Source organism: Cyprinodon tularosa, unplaced genomic scaffold, assembly GCF_016077235.1.
Source record: "Cyprinodon tularosa strain WSP-4 unplaced genomic scaffold, ASM1607723v1 ctg197, whole genome shotgun sequence".
Lineage (NCBI taxonomy): Eukaryota > Metazoa > Chordata > Actinopteri > Cyprinodontiformes > Cyprinodontidae > Cyprinodon > Cyprinodon tularosa.
In genome coordinates, this window is record NW_024038720.1 from 1,299,450 (window position 1) to 1,316,956 (window position 17,507).

Genomic DNA, 17,507 nt, shown 5'->3' on the forward strand with positions numbered 1-17,507 from the left:
TAATTTAAACATAACAACATAAGTGTACATGTCATAAACAACATCATATATATATATATATATATATATATATATATATATATATATATATATATATATATATATATATATATATATATATATATATATATATATATATATATATATATATATATATATATATATATATATATCGTGTATCCTGATTATAGCCCGAATGTATCGTGATATTAAATTTTCTCCATATCGCCCAGCCTTAGTTTGATATGATACAACATTAAATCAAGTTAGTTTGAAAAAATATTTCCTGAATATGAAATAGGTCGCAAAACTTCTATGGGTGGAAGTTTTGATTCTGTTTTAATCATAAATCCTTTTCATCATCTAATTTCTCACAATTGTTTGGCATTTGCAACTTCCCTTGAACTTCTGCAGCTACAGTTGGAAATGAAATGGAGGTCATCAATGCAAACCTTCCATTCAGTAAAAACTAGATTCTCCCTTTTTAACGTTGTCTAAACACAACCATTGTCTTCTAAAATATTTTATTCTTAAAGACTCCCTTCTGCTGGCCCGTTGGCCTTATCAAAACAGGGGTACATTTCTTTCAGTTTTTTTTATGCAATTATTTTCCCTAACCCTTAATGTTTTTATTCTGGCTTCAGCTGAAGTTGAATGTGATGCAACCAAACCTGCTGGACTCCTTCTACTATTAGTGTATACACAACACAGCATTACCTCCTCCCCTTTCCCTAATGTCAGTCATGGTCCTGTCTTTCTTCTATGTCATTTCCTACTTCGAGAAAGAGGATTCCATTTTTCATTCCATCTATTACTCATTTTATGTAATGCTTTGTAGGTTCAGTAGGCAGATTTACTTTGCTGTATAAGTGCCCATTCTACAAACAGATTTTTCCTTTTGTTTTTACATTTTGATTTCAGGAAAAATTACATTAATAAAATTACACTCCAAAATACATTGTCTATTTGATTATTTTATTTCAGAGGGAAAAAAAATCCAAATCAATCTGGCCCAATGTGGAGGGAAAAATAATCAATCCATTTTAAGTAATAAAGTGTGTATTATAAAATTTTTCTAAAACTTAATTAAGTTTCCTGCCAATCTTGTAAGATCAACAAATTAGTTGAATAAAACTTGTCTTGCATCAATTAGATTAGGTAAGAAACCATTCTGATGATTCCCATGAGTTTAGCAACTGTATTGACTTGTTGAGCAACAGTAGCTACGTTTACATGCGCAAAATTTCCCCGATCCGATCCAAACCTTGGTTGATCGGAAATTCAAAATCTCCGTTTACATGGACACTAAATGAAATGATCCGATCATGACGTGTGTATACATGTACCAAGCGTTGGATCAGATTAAATCTTTTAAGCCTGCGCAGAACTTCCTGCCAAACTTGGCAGTTCTGTCTGCTTCTGGTTTTTGGGAGGCCTGACAAACGATGCGCTCGGAGCGAGCGGAAAGAAAAAAGGAGAGAGGAGGAAAAAAGCGCTTGGCAGCGAAATGTACGAGAGAAAATGTAGAGAATGAGCGATTGAACCGGCGTGGGAGAGCGAGTGGGCTGTGGAGAGAGAAAAGAGAAGGAGGAGGAGGATAAATTCCTGCTTCCTGCAGCTTTAAATGAACTTGAGTGTATAAGTCGGCGTTCCTAGACTCCCCCCGCCATGTTGTTCACAGCGAGAGCGACCGGTGGTTTCCTGTTGTTGACAAGGCGGAAAAACGTCACGCTGACGTCGCACACATGCGCAGTGAAGATTATTTTACTCTTAAGATCCGAATGGGTGTTTACATGGACGCCAATCGGAATGGCGATCGGCAAAAACCACCTCTCTCATTCGGAATTAAATTTAGATCCGATCGGACCGAATCGGATTAGAATCTTCAGTCTGACATGTTTACATGAAACATTTTTGATCTGATCAGGCCTTCAATCCGATTAGTTGTGTCCATGTAAACGTAGCTAGTGACTCTTTTGAGAATGGCTTAATAAGGACGACCATAAAGAGAGCCAAAATGTGATAGTGATACTGGAAAGATCTGAAGCTGCTCTTCTGCTTCAGGAACTCATTTGCTATTATTGACAACTATAACTTCTGCTCTGTGTTAGAAAGCCTTAAATCTCAAATGCACTTATGTTTTGCAAAAAGGAAAAAAAAAATCAAAGCAAACCAAATAGTCCACCTTTAAATGGCTCTCAAAAAGCTAAATGAATGATTGAGTGGCCTATTCAAAGGGCAGACTTATGTTTGATTGAGATGCTGTGACAGGACCTGAAATAATTAAAATCCCTCCAATTCAGCTGAAACAAAACAATTCAAAAAAGAAGAATGGAGCAAAATTCCACTTCAGTGATGCAAAAAATTTTCAGCAATTAGGGGACCGATACTAGCCAACAGTAGCCAGCACTGCAGAGGCCTAAAATTTTATTTTCAAATAACCTGTAAGGTTTCAATTAGTTTTTTCATACTTTGAAAGAGGTATAAAAAAAAGAGGTGTATTAAAGCTGTTTTACATTTTTTCTTTGCTTTTAAAGCTTTCTTGTTTGGCTTTTAAACCCCATTATAAAATCATATCCCAAAATCAATTATCATAAAAACTCTATGTTGATACTTAATCTTACTTTGTTTTAATTTAATTACTGCTAATTAATTGCTAAGATTAGACCTACACAACAGATTTAGAGCTCAGCAGGGGTGCATCATTTGTTTAAAGCTCTGCACAATCTAAAAATAGAAACGCTGGCAGAAATCATCATTCTATTCTAACGAACCTCCATAACATTTTTTGAGTGTGGGGCGTTTGCTTTTGAGTTTACCAAACTTTTAATGCTATGATGTTTTAACTTATGTGAGAGTTGTAGAAAAGATGTGATGGGAAAAAACTATAAATCTTACATTTCTTACTTAAGAATCATAGTATTTATATAAAGCTTATTTCCCCCAAGTGGTGAAATTATTCATCTCCATTCTAACTTTTTTTTATGTTTCTGGCAGTAACAGTAAGAGTTTCAAATCATCAACATTTCCAGGTCGCTTGGAGAAACAAATGCTCTGTCCACTACCCACTATACCATCCTGTGGCAGTTCCAATCCCTGACTACTGGTAGCTTAACTATAAGTTGTGGTAACTTTAAATTTGCGTAAGAGTTAAATAGAAAGCTTTATTGTCACTGTGTACAGAAAGTAAAATGTTATTTCATCTGGTAGCATCTCCTTAGCAGCTTTTTGCAGTGGTGTCAAAAGTACACATATTTGTTACTTAAGTAGAAGTATAGATACTGCAGTTTAAAAACCCTCTGGTAGAAGATGAGGTATAAACTTGACCTCTTTACTCAAGTAAAAGTGAAAAAGTATGTTCCCCAAAAACTACTTAAAGTATAAAATAACCTGTAAAAAAAAAACAGATGCCACTATATGAATCGAAAGCTCAAATTTTCGACCATTCCAAAACAATTCTTTGAGATAGGGCCAAGGATGAGGGAGGTCTTGTTGGTCTCCATCTCCGATACGCTCTCTCCTGTGTCCAACCTTTCAGAAATTTATTTTTCTGAATCCTACATTGTAGCATGGCGTAGACAATTTGCTTTGCAGTTTGAAGAACACCTGCTTGCTTCTGATGATTTCCTTTAACTAACCAAAGCCAAGAGTAACAAGTAACGTTTGTTTTAAAAGGCAAGGAATAGAAAGTACAGATACCTGTGTGAAAATGTAATGAATAGAAGTCAGAAGTAGGAAGAAAAATAAGTAATGGAGTAAAGTATAGATGCCTAAAAAGTACAGTAACAAAGTATTTGTACTTCGCTACTTGACACCTCTGGCTATTTGTGGAATTTAAATCTAAATTTTGAAGAAGACTGAGCCTTTTACTGGAAAGCTACCTCTAAAAGTTGGTCTTACCAGAATTTTACAACAAAAATACAAAAACTAGCAGAACTTTCACTTGCTGAAATGACCTACCTGTACAACTTAAAAGTCTTAAGTGCTGACAGCTCACTCAGTAATGGTAATGAGTAGAACTACCTTTGAATTTCTGAACTGACTGACATTAGTCCTTGTATTTGCAAATTAGTCTTTCAGGATTTTAAAACTGGAAAAAAGGATTTCAACCCAAAAAGAGAGTGTGTCACTATTCAGGTTGTTTATGTGGTGCTTTAATCTGCCGAAGAAAACCATGATTGATAAAGAGTAATATAAAACTTGATTTAATCTATTTGGTTTATTTGTGACTCTTAATGTCAGTCATGAGTGTAGCTTGTAATGTTTACTTTTAGCTCTTTAGCAAATAACTCCCTTGCGACACTGCATACCTCAGCACATGTAAGCTATGTTATCTCTGTTTAGTACTAGAGTTGTATGCATGGGAAGTAAAGCTGGAACGACGACGGGATATTGTTGTTCTACTCTGTAAATCCTATTTGTCTACTCTAAATTAAATCAGTATATTATTATTATTATATATTATATGATTATAACATTATTTTTTTATCTGTGGTGACACTGATTTTTTTTTTCTTTTTAAAAATGTAACAAAAACTTTGCTTTAAAACAAAAAGTGGACAAGATGATACAGCAGGATTTAGGTAGAAATGTTAAGGAATGAGGGAAGTTGTTAGGAATGAGAGGCAAGCAGAGTGAAAGAGGTGGGGCCTTGTCGTCTTATCTGCACATTCCTGCAGATTGTGTGTGTGTGTGTGTGAGTGTGAAGGGAGGGGTAGGTAGGGAATGCTGATAGCTGTGTGTATGCTGATTGGCTGAATCCAGTTACAGAGCTGGATCTGGTTGTCATTCTCAATGCACTGGTTTGCAGTTTATAACAACAGGCACAATAATAAATCTGGTTCCCCGTGTTTGTGTGTGTGTACATGTGAGAGTATGCTTGAGTGTGTGTGAGTTGTCTTAATACAGTCTCCCAGAGATGGTCTACTACCTATGTCCTTGCTGTATTAACTTTTATGTTCTCTTTTTAGTTAATATTCACATGTAGCTGTGAATATGTAAAAAAAAAAAAAAAAGAAAAGAAATAGTCTTTGGCTATGAAACATGTTTTCTAGTTTGCCAAGACTTTAGATAAAATGTGGAGTCATTTTGTTGTGCAATAAGGTTACATTTTAAAAAGAAATAAACTAAAAATAGCCAATCCCATGATGCTCCCTGGCCATTAATATGTCCCAGTTTGCACATCCAAATAAAAGAAGAATCTTTTAATAGAAAATATCTGTCTGCTCATGCTTTTGTAAGAAGAGGTTAAGACATTTTCAGAAGGAAAACGTGCTTTCTAAGAGGTCATCGAAGTTTGTGAGAAAGCCACATTAATTCAACCCACAAGGACTGTGGTAAATGTAAATGAGAAAAGTCAAAACCTACCCAAAAGTTATGGTTCTCCTCTTCAACCTCTGTACTTCCTGTTTCTCTGGGCACAAAAAATTTGTGTGGTTGAGCTGAGATGACTTTGCTGCTGGATAAGCTGCCTACACAGTAGTAGCCTAGCCTAGCTTTGCGTGTGTGTGTGTGTTTTAGTTACAGCTCACCCCATTGTCTGCAAAAGTATTAGCTGACCAACAACATCAGATAAAACTCACTTGTAAATGGGGACTTTATTAAGTATATACAATCTATTTGGTATCCCTTGATGACCTGCATTTTTTGTGGAACAAAAGCTCTAGCTGCCCACATTAAATTAAACAAAAGTATTTCAGTAAGAGATAATGAGAGATAATGTGTGGTTTCTGTAAAGCTAATTTCACAGTTACAAAAACATTGTGGAATCATGATTCATAAAACAATCATTATGGTGCGTTCACACCAAAGGCATTCGGGGCGGCAAAGCATCCGATTTATATGCAAAGTCAATGGTGGACAGCATCAAGCAGCGTTGAGGGTTCCGGCAGAGCGCCCAAGCATCCTGGAATCTCAGTGTCAGAAATTGTTGCAGCTTGACACATAGCATCAACCAATCAGAAAGCTATTCCAGAAGTTTTCTTGAAGACCGACACTACATGCAAGCTCCACAGGGGATGTTTTTAGGTGCAAAAAAGGCCAAACTGTTGACTAGCTTGTAAAGACAGAAGAGAGCAGATAAACAACCAGAGCGTTGAAGTGTCAAAGCATCTTGACCAGTGTTTGAGCCAGCATTCAAATTTTGCCTTTTTTGACACCCAGAACTTGTGAACGCACCACAAGACAAATAAATTGGATATGCCCAAAATGGAGCTTTGTAGCAAACGTCCTGGTGGATTTTGCATGTAGAAGAAGATAAATATGTGAAGCATCTCTCACTCATAGTTAAGCACGGTGGAGGATGTATGATGCCTCTGGATAACATCTCTTTAACAGCTCTTTGAAGTTTGAGGATATTTTTAAAAGTAAAAGTCTTGTAACCTCTTTTAAAAAATTGAAAATGGATAGTTAGAGAAAACATATTTGCTGAGTAATTATGCTAATGTCTAGGGATGGGGATCGAAACCCGGTTCTATCAAGGACCCGGTTCCAGTTTTTTCAAAACCCGAAAATCAATAACGTTTGGGCTTATCGATACCACTATCGAGTCTGGTCTTTTTTTTTTTTTTCCCGGAGGTCCTGTAACATAATTGTGTGTCCCTCGAGTCGCGTCACAGCATTTAAATCTAATCAATCCAATCACTGCAGCATGTCTACCAATGTTTTGGAATGAAATTGTAAGCAAACAGATATTAAAAGTAAAACAAGTGAAGTCTGGCAGTTAACTTTGCTCGCAACTCGAGAATGGCTGAACGGAAAAGACTCCTCCTCCTCCTGCTGCTGCCCCGCCGCACCACAGTCGGGCCCGTCTTCATCATCCACTCAGAGAACCACTGGTTAGCGCGCACACAGACTTTGTAGCTTGTCTGGTCACTTAAAAATGGTAATTGTGAAATCCGTGTTGTAATCGGCAGCATACAAGCTAGTTAGCTTAAAAAGTAAATAAAGTTTCAGACGTGCTGCGTGATGATGTGTTCAGGTTGGCTCAGTAAAACGACAATTAGGTTATCATGATGCGTTCAAGTGTAACGTAAAGAAAAGGGAAATTGAGTTTTTGGCGAGAAACATGAGTAATACAGTTGTATATTGCTGTAATTATTTTACAATATATAATTAAACTACTGATGCCAACATTTATTAAAAATTACATTTAATTTAAAATAAAATTATTTATTTGATAAATATTTTCCTAATCTCTAAAAACCTGATGAAAAGTGACAGACATGTTAATTTTTCTGCAAAAAAATACCTGTTAATTTATGGGCTGATATTTTATTTCCTTTTTTTCTGACACAGCATATTATTCATTTAATTTATATACATTATGACATTTTATTTTTCATTTGGTGCTGCTGATATATTCTAGTTAGTTTTATGTCATTTAGAAGTGGCCTATTACATTAGCCATGTTTACTGAAGGCTAGAAACTTTTTTGTTATGCTCACTTGTTAAGCAATAAAAGCAATACCAGTTCTGTTAAAAACATATTGTCGCATCGTCTTTCCACCAAATAACAGAAAAGTATCGATAGTGGTATCGATAAAGACTCGGATCGATAAGGAGTATCGATAAAGGTATCGATATCAATAAATATTAACGATCCCCATCCCTACTAATGTCCAAATCAAACTTTTTTCTTTCTCAAACATCCCTAAATAAACCTCCTCCTTCTGATTTCTTAGTCCCTAAAACTTAATCCTACAGAAGCAATTGTTGGTGAGCTTTAGGGCATGGCAGTGAGTCGATTTTTATCAATTTATCATATCTGTTTATGGTGACTTGTTTTTTTTTGTTGTTTTTTTTATGTGTTTTTTTTTTTTATCTTTTTTTTTTCCTACCAATAGGCTCATTGGGTTTTCATAGCTCAGTGTGACATCAGTTCATCCCTCTTTGTTCTTTGATACTCGGGATTGATAAAAAAGTCTAATACCATGAGCTGTAAATCTTTAGTTTGTTGTATCTTCATTCTTTGTTGTAAAACGTGATTATCTTACAAGCATGTTTTGCTGAGTGAATTTTATTTCCCAATAAATATGGTCAGGTCACCTCTTAGAGTGAATGTTTGAGTGAATGATAAAAGTTTGTTTTTTTACAGTTATCCATATGATATGTCATTTTTTGACAATCATAAACTTAAAGTAGAGAAGCGCAAACTTTTTACTGGATTTGGTAGGAAAAACACTGGAGATTAGTTTTTTTTAAATCACGTGGCATGAAATCTACAGGTTTTCTTTTTAGGGCCAAGGCTGGTACTGAAGAGTTTGATTAATTTACTAATTATTCACTCCCAAGTATGTGTTGCTAATTTTTCTGTTGAACCAAATATGAGAATTTAATAACAAATAAAGCAAAAAAAAAAATTAGAAAAGGAATGACTGACAATGAGTGTGCTTTGCATGATCTTAAGGCATGGCAGCTGAATGTGCTAATGAATCTGTGAATGCATGCATATATTTGCCCATGATGATATGATAAAAAAAAAAAATAACATGGGTACAAAATATCATTCAGCAGATGCACGGGTCCATCTCTTTTTCAGCTGAGGAGAAGTCGGCATAAAAGAGGATCCAGGAAGTGTCGTCCAAAATCTCCTCCCTATCGTCTTGCATGTTTTATAACTAAAACCTCAGTTCAATCACATCCCCTTCCCTGGCCTTGGGAGAACTTCATAATATACTTTCAGCAGGGACCAATTAAATACATGTAGGATACCAGGACCTTAAGGACTGGAGTTAGACACCTCTAATCCAGAGAGGCTGGTCAGAGAGGAATCCTCTCTCTGCGTATGTCCGTCCATCCATCCATCCATCCATCCATCCATCCATCCATCCATCCATCCATCCATCCCTCTTTGCTTTTATGATACAGAGTAGACATCAGAGGGAAGCATTACTCAGATTAATGTTTTAATCCACAAACCCTAGATTATGTTATTTTTTTCCTCCATCCTCTCTTTTCTAGTAGCAGCTCTGTATACTATTCAGTCAGATGTGTGTTTTTGAGAGTGTGTGAATTCGCTCTGATGCTGAGGGGAGTCCTTCAATGTATCACAGAGCTGTTGGACAGAGAAGTGATGCTCTTTGAAACTAATTAACTCAAGCACATTTGAGCACGTCAGCACGACAGCACATCACAGCTGACTGGAGCTCCGCATCATCATCTTCTTCTTCTTCGTCGTCATTATTTGCCTATGGCTATCTGTGTGCATACTTTTATTGCTCTCGTTCCTTTTGTCGCACAAGCAACCTTCCCTAAAAGATTGTTACTGCAGAGTTAATCTTTTTAAATACGTGAGGTGCCAGCAGCTATTTCATGAAGGTTGTAATTACTGAGTGCTGCACGGCTCTGCAGAACACAGACTAATCTGAAAGACAGAATGTAAACTCTTGCATCAGTGGCTTACACATGCCATGTGTTTGCTGCTGAGTGCTTGCCCTCCAGGAAGAGCATGTGTGTGTCCTTAATTATGTGTTAGTGTGCGCCTCCTTCCTCAAGCTTTCCTTCAAGTCCAGTAAAAGTGGAGAAGTTATCACTATGAAGGCAATAATTAGTTCTCACCTCATCTCCTTTATAAATCAAATAAATGTACAATTTGCCACCTAAGACTTCTTGTGGGTGAGACAGTGACTCTTTTTTTAGGCAGCAGGCCTAATGCCTGGGTGAAGTGATTTAGGAGAACTTTTCACTGGTTTGCCATTGGGTTATTCAGGAAGCTGGAGCTCTTTCCTGCAAACAGGAAGCGGAGGGATTTCCTGTGTATGCTGTGACTGCTTTAGCTCACATCCTGCCTCTGGCTATCAGAGAAGTCCAGAGAGACTGACTTTAAGCTTTGTTAGGATTTTACCTCTCATTTGTCACAAAGACATTACTTTACGTGACCCTTGAGTCAATATATATCTCTAAACACCTCTAAGTGACGATAACAAAATACTCCAACTCTCTCACTTGATGTCAACCAGCACAGTGCTGAGCTGCTCAACCTCGCCCACATATTCATCCCCTGTGCTCTCTATCAAAAAGGGAGTTTGGGATTGAGTTTTTGATACACCCACAGCCTGAAACATTCCTGTGGTTCCAATAAAGGGAAGGTAGAAGAATGGAGGCTGTGAGTAATGACTGAGTGGACAACAGCTGCATTGGTGAAGCATTGATGAAGAGCTTGTTTTTAACTTTTCCTGAACTCCCTCAAGCTTTGGGTTTTACTCATACGGTGACCTCATCACCACCTGTTGCTGCTGTGCCAGTTTTTTTGTTGGAAGAAATGTTACAGGAAAGAGACTAAATTTAGGTTTTGGGATGTAATTGACACCTCATAGCCAAAACTGTTGTATAATCCCGGTTCACATATTTGTAGCTGTTCTGAAACTCCTGCAGTTGGTGCTCTATGAATGACTTTCCTTTTCACATTCCAGCAATTAAAAGGTATATTCTATTTCAAGTTGCATAAATTAGAGATGCACAAATCAGCCCCAGATTTGGCCAATGTTTCTTTGATTGGCTCCAGTTGATGTTCAGCATATTTGAAAATGTATTAATTAAATGGGTTAACAAAGAACCCAATTAGATGTTAGATGGTGGTTGTTGATTTTGTCATTGCCAGTGCAGTGGTTTGGTTGAGTTCTTTTTTTTTTCTTTCCCCAGCAGCAGACAATTATTGTCCATTTCATCCTAATTCCTATCTACTCAGTCCATAGCTATGCCCTGCAGAGCTGGATTTTTCTCTTTCTTTGAAGAGCTTCAGTGTGCTGTTATCATCTCTGCTGGTCTGTGTTTTGATGGCGAAAGCAGAGCCAAGCAAGACTAACTGTAGCCTGAACAAAGAGGCCCTGTAGTGTTAGATCATGACTGGTTTATGTGCATGTGTATTTATGTGTATTGGTGTGAGTGTGTGCACAGAAAAGTATATGTGTGTGATTTGGTGGTTGCTCTTTGTTTCCCTGCCCTGGGCTTTGCTGGCCAGAGCTCAATCCTGACTAATATGCATGTATAAATACACTATGCTGCCGTCACTTCGCCCAACATCAAGAGTACCATTGTTTCACACAACTCTGTGACTTCAGAGATAAAACCTCATTCTTTGTTTTAAGTGACTGTTTTCACTATTGTTAAATACCCCCCCAACCCTTGTGTTGTGCTGAGTCCCTTGTGTTTTTGCTTGTTTTAACCTCTGAGTATTAAAAGGTCTTTTAGAACTTGCAGTATTTTACATCAGAGCAATCATAATTGTTTTAAAACCGTGGCTCGAAACATCTCTAACAGCCAGATGTTTTTATGCTTGTTGGTGAAATATTATATAATGTTCTCTCATCTACACCTCAAATATGTGTCAACATTAACTTATCATTATTTGGATGTTTTTGGTATCAATGGCTGCTTGTTTTTCTCATCCGTCATTTCTACTGTTGTCATTTTTTCAGCTTACTCATAACTAGCAAATTAAGTTGTTTTTCTTTTTTTGCAAAATGATGCAAGTAATTGATCAATGAAATAACTTTAAGTTGATTTAATAAACAAAAAATTAATTGATAAGCTGCCATTTTCTTAAAGACCTGAGTTTTGTCTTCTATCAAAAGGATCTTTTTATAACATGAAGGGAACAATATTTTTTATACTATGCTTAGTTAAAGAAAAGTAGTAAATCCTGAAGATTCATCGGTCCAGGTTTTTAAAGGCCGATGGCCATTATTTTGGCAATCTAACTGATCCCTGATGTGCTGCTGATTTTTCGGCTCATTCTCAGAGCCCATACAGTTTTGTTTTTTTTTCTTTCACCATTTACAAAAAAAATGGCACAATTCTAACAAATGTCTCACTTGGCTCCATTTAAACAAAAACAAACATTAGCATATACACATAGCACATAGCAATAAGACTAAACTAAACGTTACTAATGAATACTAAATTACATATTAGTTGCAATGCATATTCTTCAAGTGATCTCAAAGCATGGTTGCTGAATTGACCCAAACTTTTTTAGCTCTGCCCTCTGTTTGTTTTCAACAAAGTTTTTGCTCCTTCTTAATCTGTCACTCTGCTTCAACTTTTTCAACAGTTGAAAAAATAAAGGTCAACAGCAGTAAATTAAATATTGCAAGAACATAAACTACTATCCACTTGAAGTCACTAAAAATACCGCCTTTAAAATGCAGTTATTTTAAGTCAAGCTCTTTATTTTACATTGTTACAGAATATACAATTGCTATTGATAAATAAATTTTAAAAATACTCTACCTGGGTCATTTATTCGTTTAAGTTCTGCCACAGCCCACTGCATGTACACTGTGTCACCTCACTGATTTTGGGAACAGCTAATGATCTGTCAACGCATTTAATATATAATATTGGACAAAAATGGCAGCCAGCCGATATATCTGTTTATCTCATAAATTGTTATATTTTACCTATTTCTTGTGCCCGGTCTATTTAATAGTGAGTGAATAAACAAAGTTATCTTACACATTATATAAACTTATTTATTATATTAGAAAATGTATCTAGTATAACAAAACTGGAATCTTTTAGGTTACTGTGATGGATTCAGACTGAAGGCAAGAGGAGTCACAGGTATTATAATACAAAAAACAAAAGTTTTCTTTTAAGCCCAGAGGTTCTATTTTAGAAAACAAACCCTCAGCTCATAGAAGAGGTCCAAAGAATAGAATTCAACTCAGGCAAAAAGGTGAACTAGACGACTGACTGCAAAAACATAATTTGATTCAGTTCAATTCAGTTTATTCAATTCACAACACATGTCATCTCTAGGCACTTTACAATTTGACCAGATCATACAGTCAAATTGATTCAAAGTTTTCTTTCTAAGGTAAACCAGTTGATTGCATCGACTCATTGACTCGAAGGTAATCCCTCATAACTGACCTACCAAAAAAATCACACACAAACAAACATATCACTGGTTGATCAGACTGTTATAACACAATAGAAATATTTACTATTTACACGAAATAACACTGCACAGTTACAGAAATCATATGCCGAACACAAAAAATAACTTAATCTGAAGAAATTAGAGAACCCCCCAATGTCACTCACACATGCTATCAGACTATTTGCTACTTAATTTCAACAAAGTGGATGCTGACTGTGACTTTGCTCTTTTTTTTATTTATTTTAAACATATCCTGCATTCAGTGTTTGGAAAGAGTGCTGTTAGCTGCACCTTTAAAAGGGTGATTCTGTTTGCTCACTTAGGAATGTCAAAACTTTATTTCATGAAGTACATTAACTTATAAAAGTCTTCCCAATCCACCATTCTTTTTGCTAGTATGTCTTTTTCTATCGTTTTACAAGCATTTTGAATATTTACATTGAAAATTACATTTTTTTTCCAGTTTTCCATCATCAAATTCTTACCTCCAAAGTACAGCAGAGGAGCCCATAAGGGGTCTCATCATAGATTCATGTAGGGCTGCAACTAACGACTATTGCTATAAATTTGAATCCAATAAACCATTTATTGGCAGTTTATCGACAATTGAATATTTGTTTACATCACTGTTTTTACGTCAGATGTATTAGTAACCAATTTGACATTTTAAACTGACAACGGAGAATCTAAAAAAAATAAGGTAAGTTGGCAAAAAAAAAAATCTAGAAAACTTTTTATATCCACATCAGACCATTGGGCTGCTAAAATATCTCTTGTGTTTGACTACTCTTAAAGCTATCTTTATAGTGCAAGTTCAGCCAAATGGGAGAGACCACCTGCAGGTCTTATAGCTCTGTCACATGAGTCCGACTAACTGTTTTTTCTCATGGCGTACCCCATCTCTGTCTGCCTGAGCTATTGGATGAATGAATCAGTGAATAGATGGATGAGTGTATCACAAAACATTTCAGAGGACGGGATGCGTTGAGGAATGCTGTGGCTAAATGGGTCAGGTCCCCTTAGACAATGGTGGCTTTACTTTGTGATACGCCGGAGCAGACAGGAGGGTAGAGAGGGGGTACACCCATGCTCTCTGTACCAATTATGGACATAAATAACTTCCTCATATGGCTGCCATGGAAATTAGGGTCAAATGGTTAACTCTGTTTTCAAATAACTGATTCACTTTGGTATGTTACAGAGCAGAAATAGGAGGAGATATTTTAAGCAATTTAGGACCATTGTGAGCATTGTTTTAAAGCTGGTACTGATCAAGTTTCAGCTCTTGTCTGTGTTTTTCAATATTCTGCAGACTTTGTCATGTCAGTGTCTCTCTCTTTATGTTTGTTGACTGTTTATGTACAAAACTCAGGCATCAAGTGTCTTGACCCGTTGGCAAATACCAGACACTCTTATCAGGTGTCTCTTAATACCGCTGCAGATGGCAGGGATGCAGCGTGGCGTTCCAGTAAACTGTATATTTAGAATCAGGGAAGGTGATGACACTAATGACCAGGGTGATGTTGAAGATGACAGGTGAGAAGGTTTAAAGATTAGGTGTTGATTAGAGGGTGTGCTGGTGAGATTATCAAGATGACAGGGTGGACTCCTGACGTGTTATTTGAAAAGGCTTAAAGCTGCTGTAAATTAGTACCCTTTCCATGTGTGCCGGTGTTTGTAAAGAACTCTGCTACAGCATAACTCTCAGTCCCTGCAAGCGGGGAACACGGTTACTTAAATGGCTGAAGAGAAGTGGAGTGGAGCTGTTATTCAAAGAAAGATGGAGAGCACTTGAGAAGACTTTGATGCCTGATCAAAGTATATTTGGCATGGCTTTAGCAATATAAAATACAGTCTGATCTCCTATGTTTGGAACACATGATCAGTAGATCAATCAAAATGGTTTTGTCGCAAAACCATTTTCTTCCAAATTATACCAATTTCATCAAAACCATGGACTCCTCAAATTAAGCCCAGTAAGCACACCTGAAAGAGATTGACTGATACAGTTTGTTTTTTCTTTTAAGGCCGATGCTGATACCAATTATTGTGGCATCAGTCTATACAATCACTGTTTTTTCGGGGGAGGGATTCCTTAGGTCAAGATTGTTTTTTCTTTCTCTATTTACATAATAAAATGACACGTTAATACAAATAACACCAATAACAGTAAAAATTTAAATTTAAACAAAGAGAAATGTATTTACAATGTGATCTGGAGGTATGGCTGCTGAATGCAATAATGAATCGGAGAATGCATGCACATGCTAGATGCCAATAAAAGAAAACAAAAATATTGGCAGCAAACATCAGTCAGAAAAAAAAACAGCATGTACTTGAGTTTCTTTAGTAATAAGGTGTTGAAAAAGCAATTTTAACCTGAAAATGCACAATATATCAGTATATATTCACAGTAATTTGTTGTACCTGCAAACTTTTGGTACCTGTGTAAAAGAAAGACTTGCCATCATGTCTGATGTATTTGTAATTAAGCAAAGAAGAAAAAAAATAAACAAATAAAAAAACAGTAAACAAACAACTTTATGATCATTTGAAACCCCATGAGATGCCTGAGGTTCTACTAATCAACATTTTTACAATAACTTGGCTCAAATGTTTTGAAATGCATTGGGATTATAAGGTCCTGTCAAGGAATCGGTAGCATTTCAGTTTGTCATAGTCATATCTTTATGGTGAGTCAAAATAAGCGGGTCAGCTAGGAATAGCTTGAGCTGTGACACTTTACTTAAAAAAATGTATGAATTCCAATTTAATTAAATGTGTTCTCAAAAAATCTTGTTGCTGTTTAAAGAAGTAAAAAAAAAAAACGAGGCTTTCAGGTGTGTTAAGAAAAAAATGAGCAGGGTGGCAGACTACAGGAGCCGATTAATACCTCAGTTGCTCCTATTTTCCCCAGCATGCCAGAATGGCAGCATAAATTCACCCTGTTGGTCCAGGCAGCATCTGACAGGTCTTTAACTAGGCTGCTGTTACTCAGAATGTCCTCACACTTTCCCACTGAAGCATAAAGTGATGGAAAAAACACACTGATTTACCTTGTTGAAAATACAACAAGAACTCAAGTTACATTTACTTCAAGCCCACTTCTAGATAATGGGGTTACATAAATCGATAAATTCCACATTTTGTAAGCAGTTATCATTTATATTTGGCCCCATTATGTCAAAAATAAAGCTGCTTGTACTTTGAGTACTTTAAAGGGATAGTTCGGTATTTTTGACATGAATCTGTATGGCATCCCGATCACCAGCGGCATGCAATCACACTGGCTTACCCCTGGCAGCGTCCTGTGAGCAGAGTTATCGTCCAGTTTTGGTCAAGCCGAAAGTAGTCCTGCAGGTTTTTAGGAACAGCGAAATAAAACTTTTCTCTTCCCAAAACATTATGTGTCCAAAAGAGTGATATTTTCGCATCCCAAAAACATTGCAGTGGCGGCGGAGGGAGACATGGCTGTTGTTGGGCATACAGATTCATGTCAAAAATACCGAACTATCCCTTTAATGATTATATCTGAAGCTGGGCCTTCATGTAGGCAGAGCTTTTAGCTGTCCCTTTCACAACACCCCCAAAATAATGAATATTGATAATGTTTAAGTATTTGTACCAAATTAGCTCTGTTTATGACACTGATCCTTTTTCTCCTTTGTTTGGTCCTGCAGAGTGCAGCAATGGAAGAAACAATAATATGGGAACAGCATACGGTGAATCTTCACAGGGTAAGTTCTCACTACTTTCAAAACCAACTCTTCCCTGCCGTCTTCTCCCTGCTTCTCTTTAGCAGCACACTCTTCCCTCGTTCCTCTCAGGCCTTCTCTCGAATCCTTTGTCCATCCACACCCCTTCTCTCCTTAACCTAGAGACCTGCGGGTTCAGGAGCAGGATGTGTGCTGATAAAACAATAGTCAGGGAATCCAGATGGCAGGAAACGAGGCTAAGGAAGACAAAAATCGGCATCCTTTTCCTTGCCGTTACATTACACTTCCTCTCCTGCAGCTAACTCTTCTACTTCATGATGGTGCTTCAGAAAAAAAATCTGATCTGTGATTAATTAACTTTTTGTCCTGTGATTATGATTGAGCCGCCTTGCATTTTTTCATACGGCTGCAATCAGTTCTCCAAAACTACACCCTGGCTGTTTTATGGTATCCAAGATTTCTGACTGCTAAGCGTTGAGACGGTAAACCATGCATGGATGAAGCTGCTGTATCATGGGATTGAGGCAGAGCACCTGTCTAGACTGGCCTTGCTTGCGGTAATCTAATTAGTAGCAGCTTTATTGAAGCTGGAGGAGCGGCGCAGTGTGACCTCAGCCTTGCAGCTCTTATGTTACGATGTCGTAGTGAGATTTGTCCGTTGCTTCACAGGCCTCCTCTCTTGCTTCTTTATTTGCAACAGCAAAGTAAAAAACCCTACTAAAGATTTGCAGAGTTTCGTCTTGTCAATTAGCTAAGCTTTTACACACCTGTTTTATCACATTGAAATGTGAAAATGCAACTCTATTAGCTCTGCACATTATTAGCTCTGCACATTATTAGGAAGTCATTAGATCAGGTGTTATTGTAAAATATTTTAATTCCTATGATGGATGTTTTGGATTTGA

General features: G+C 36.8%; 1 protein-coding gene across 9 annotated transcripts in view; it reads left to right on the forward strand.

Moving 5' to 3' along the window:
* The window catches only part of tjp1a (tight junction protein 1a), a 131,291-nt gene that overhangs the window by 84,456 nt on the left and 29,328 nt on the right, over positions 1-17,507 (forward strand). For all 9 annotated transcript variants that reach the window (XM_038283814.1, XM_038283815.1, XM_038283810.1 and 6 more), the window contains one exon: positions 16,567-16,623. In XM_038283814.1, the coding sequence (XP_038139742.1) occupies positions 16,567-16,623 (57 nt within the window). The remainder of the gene's footprint in view (positions 1-16,566; positions 16,624-17,507) is intronic.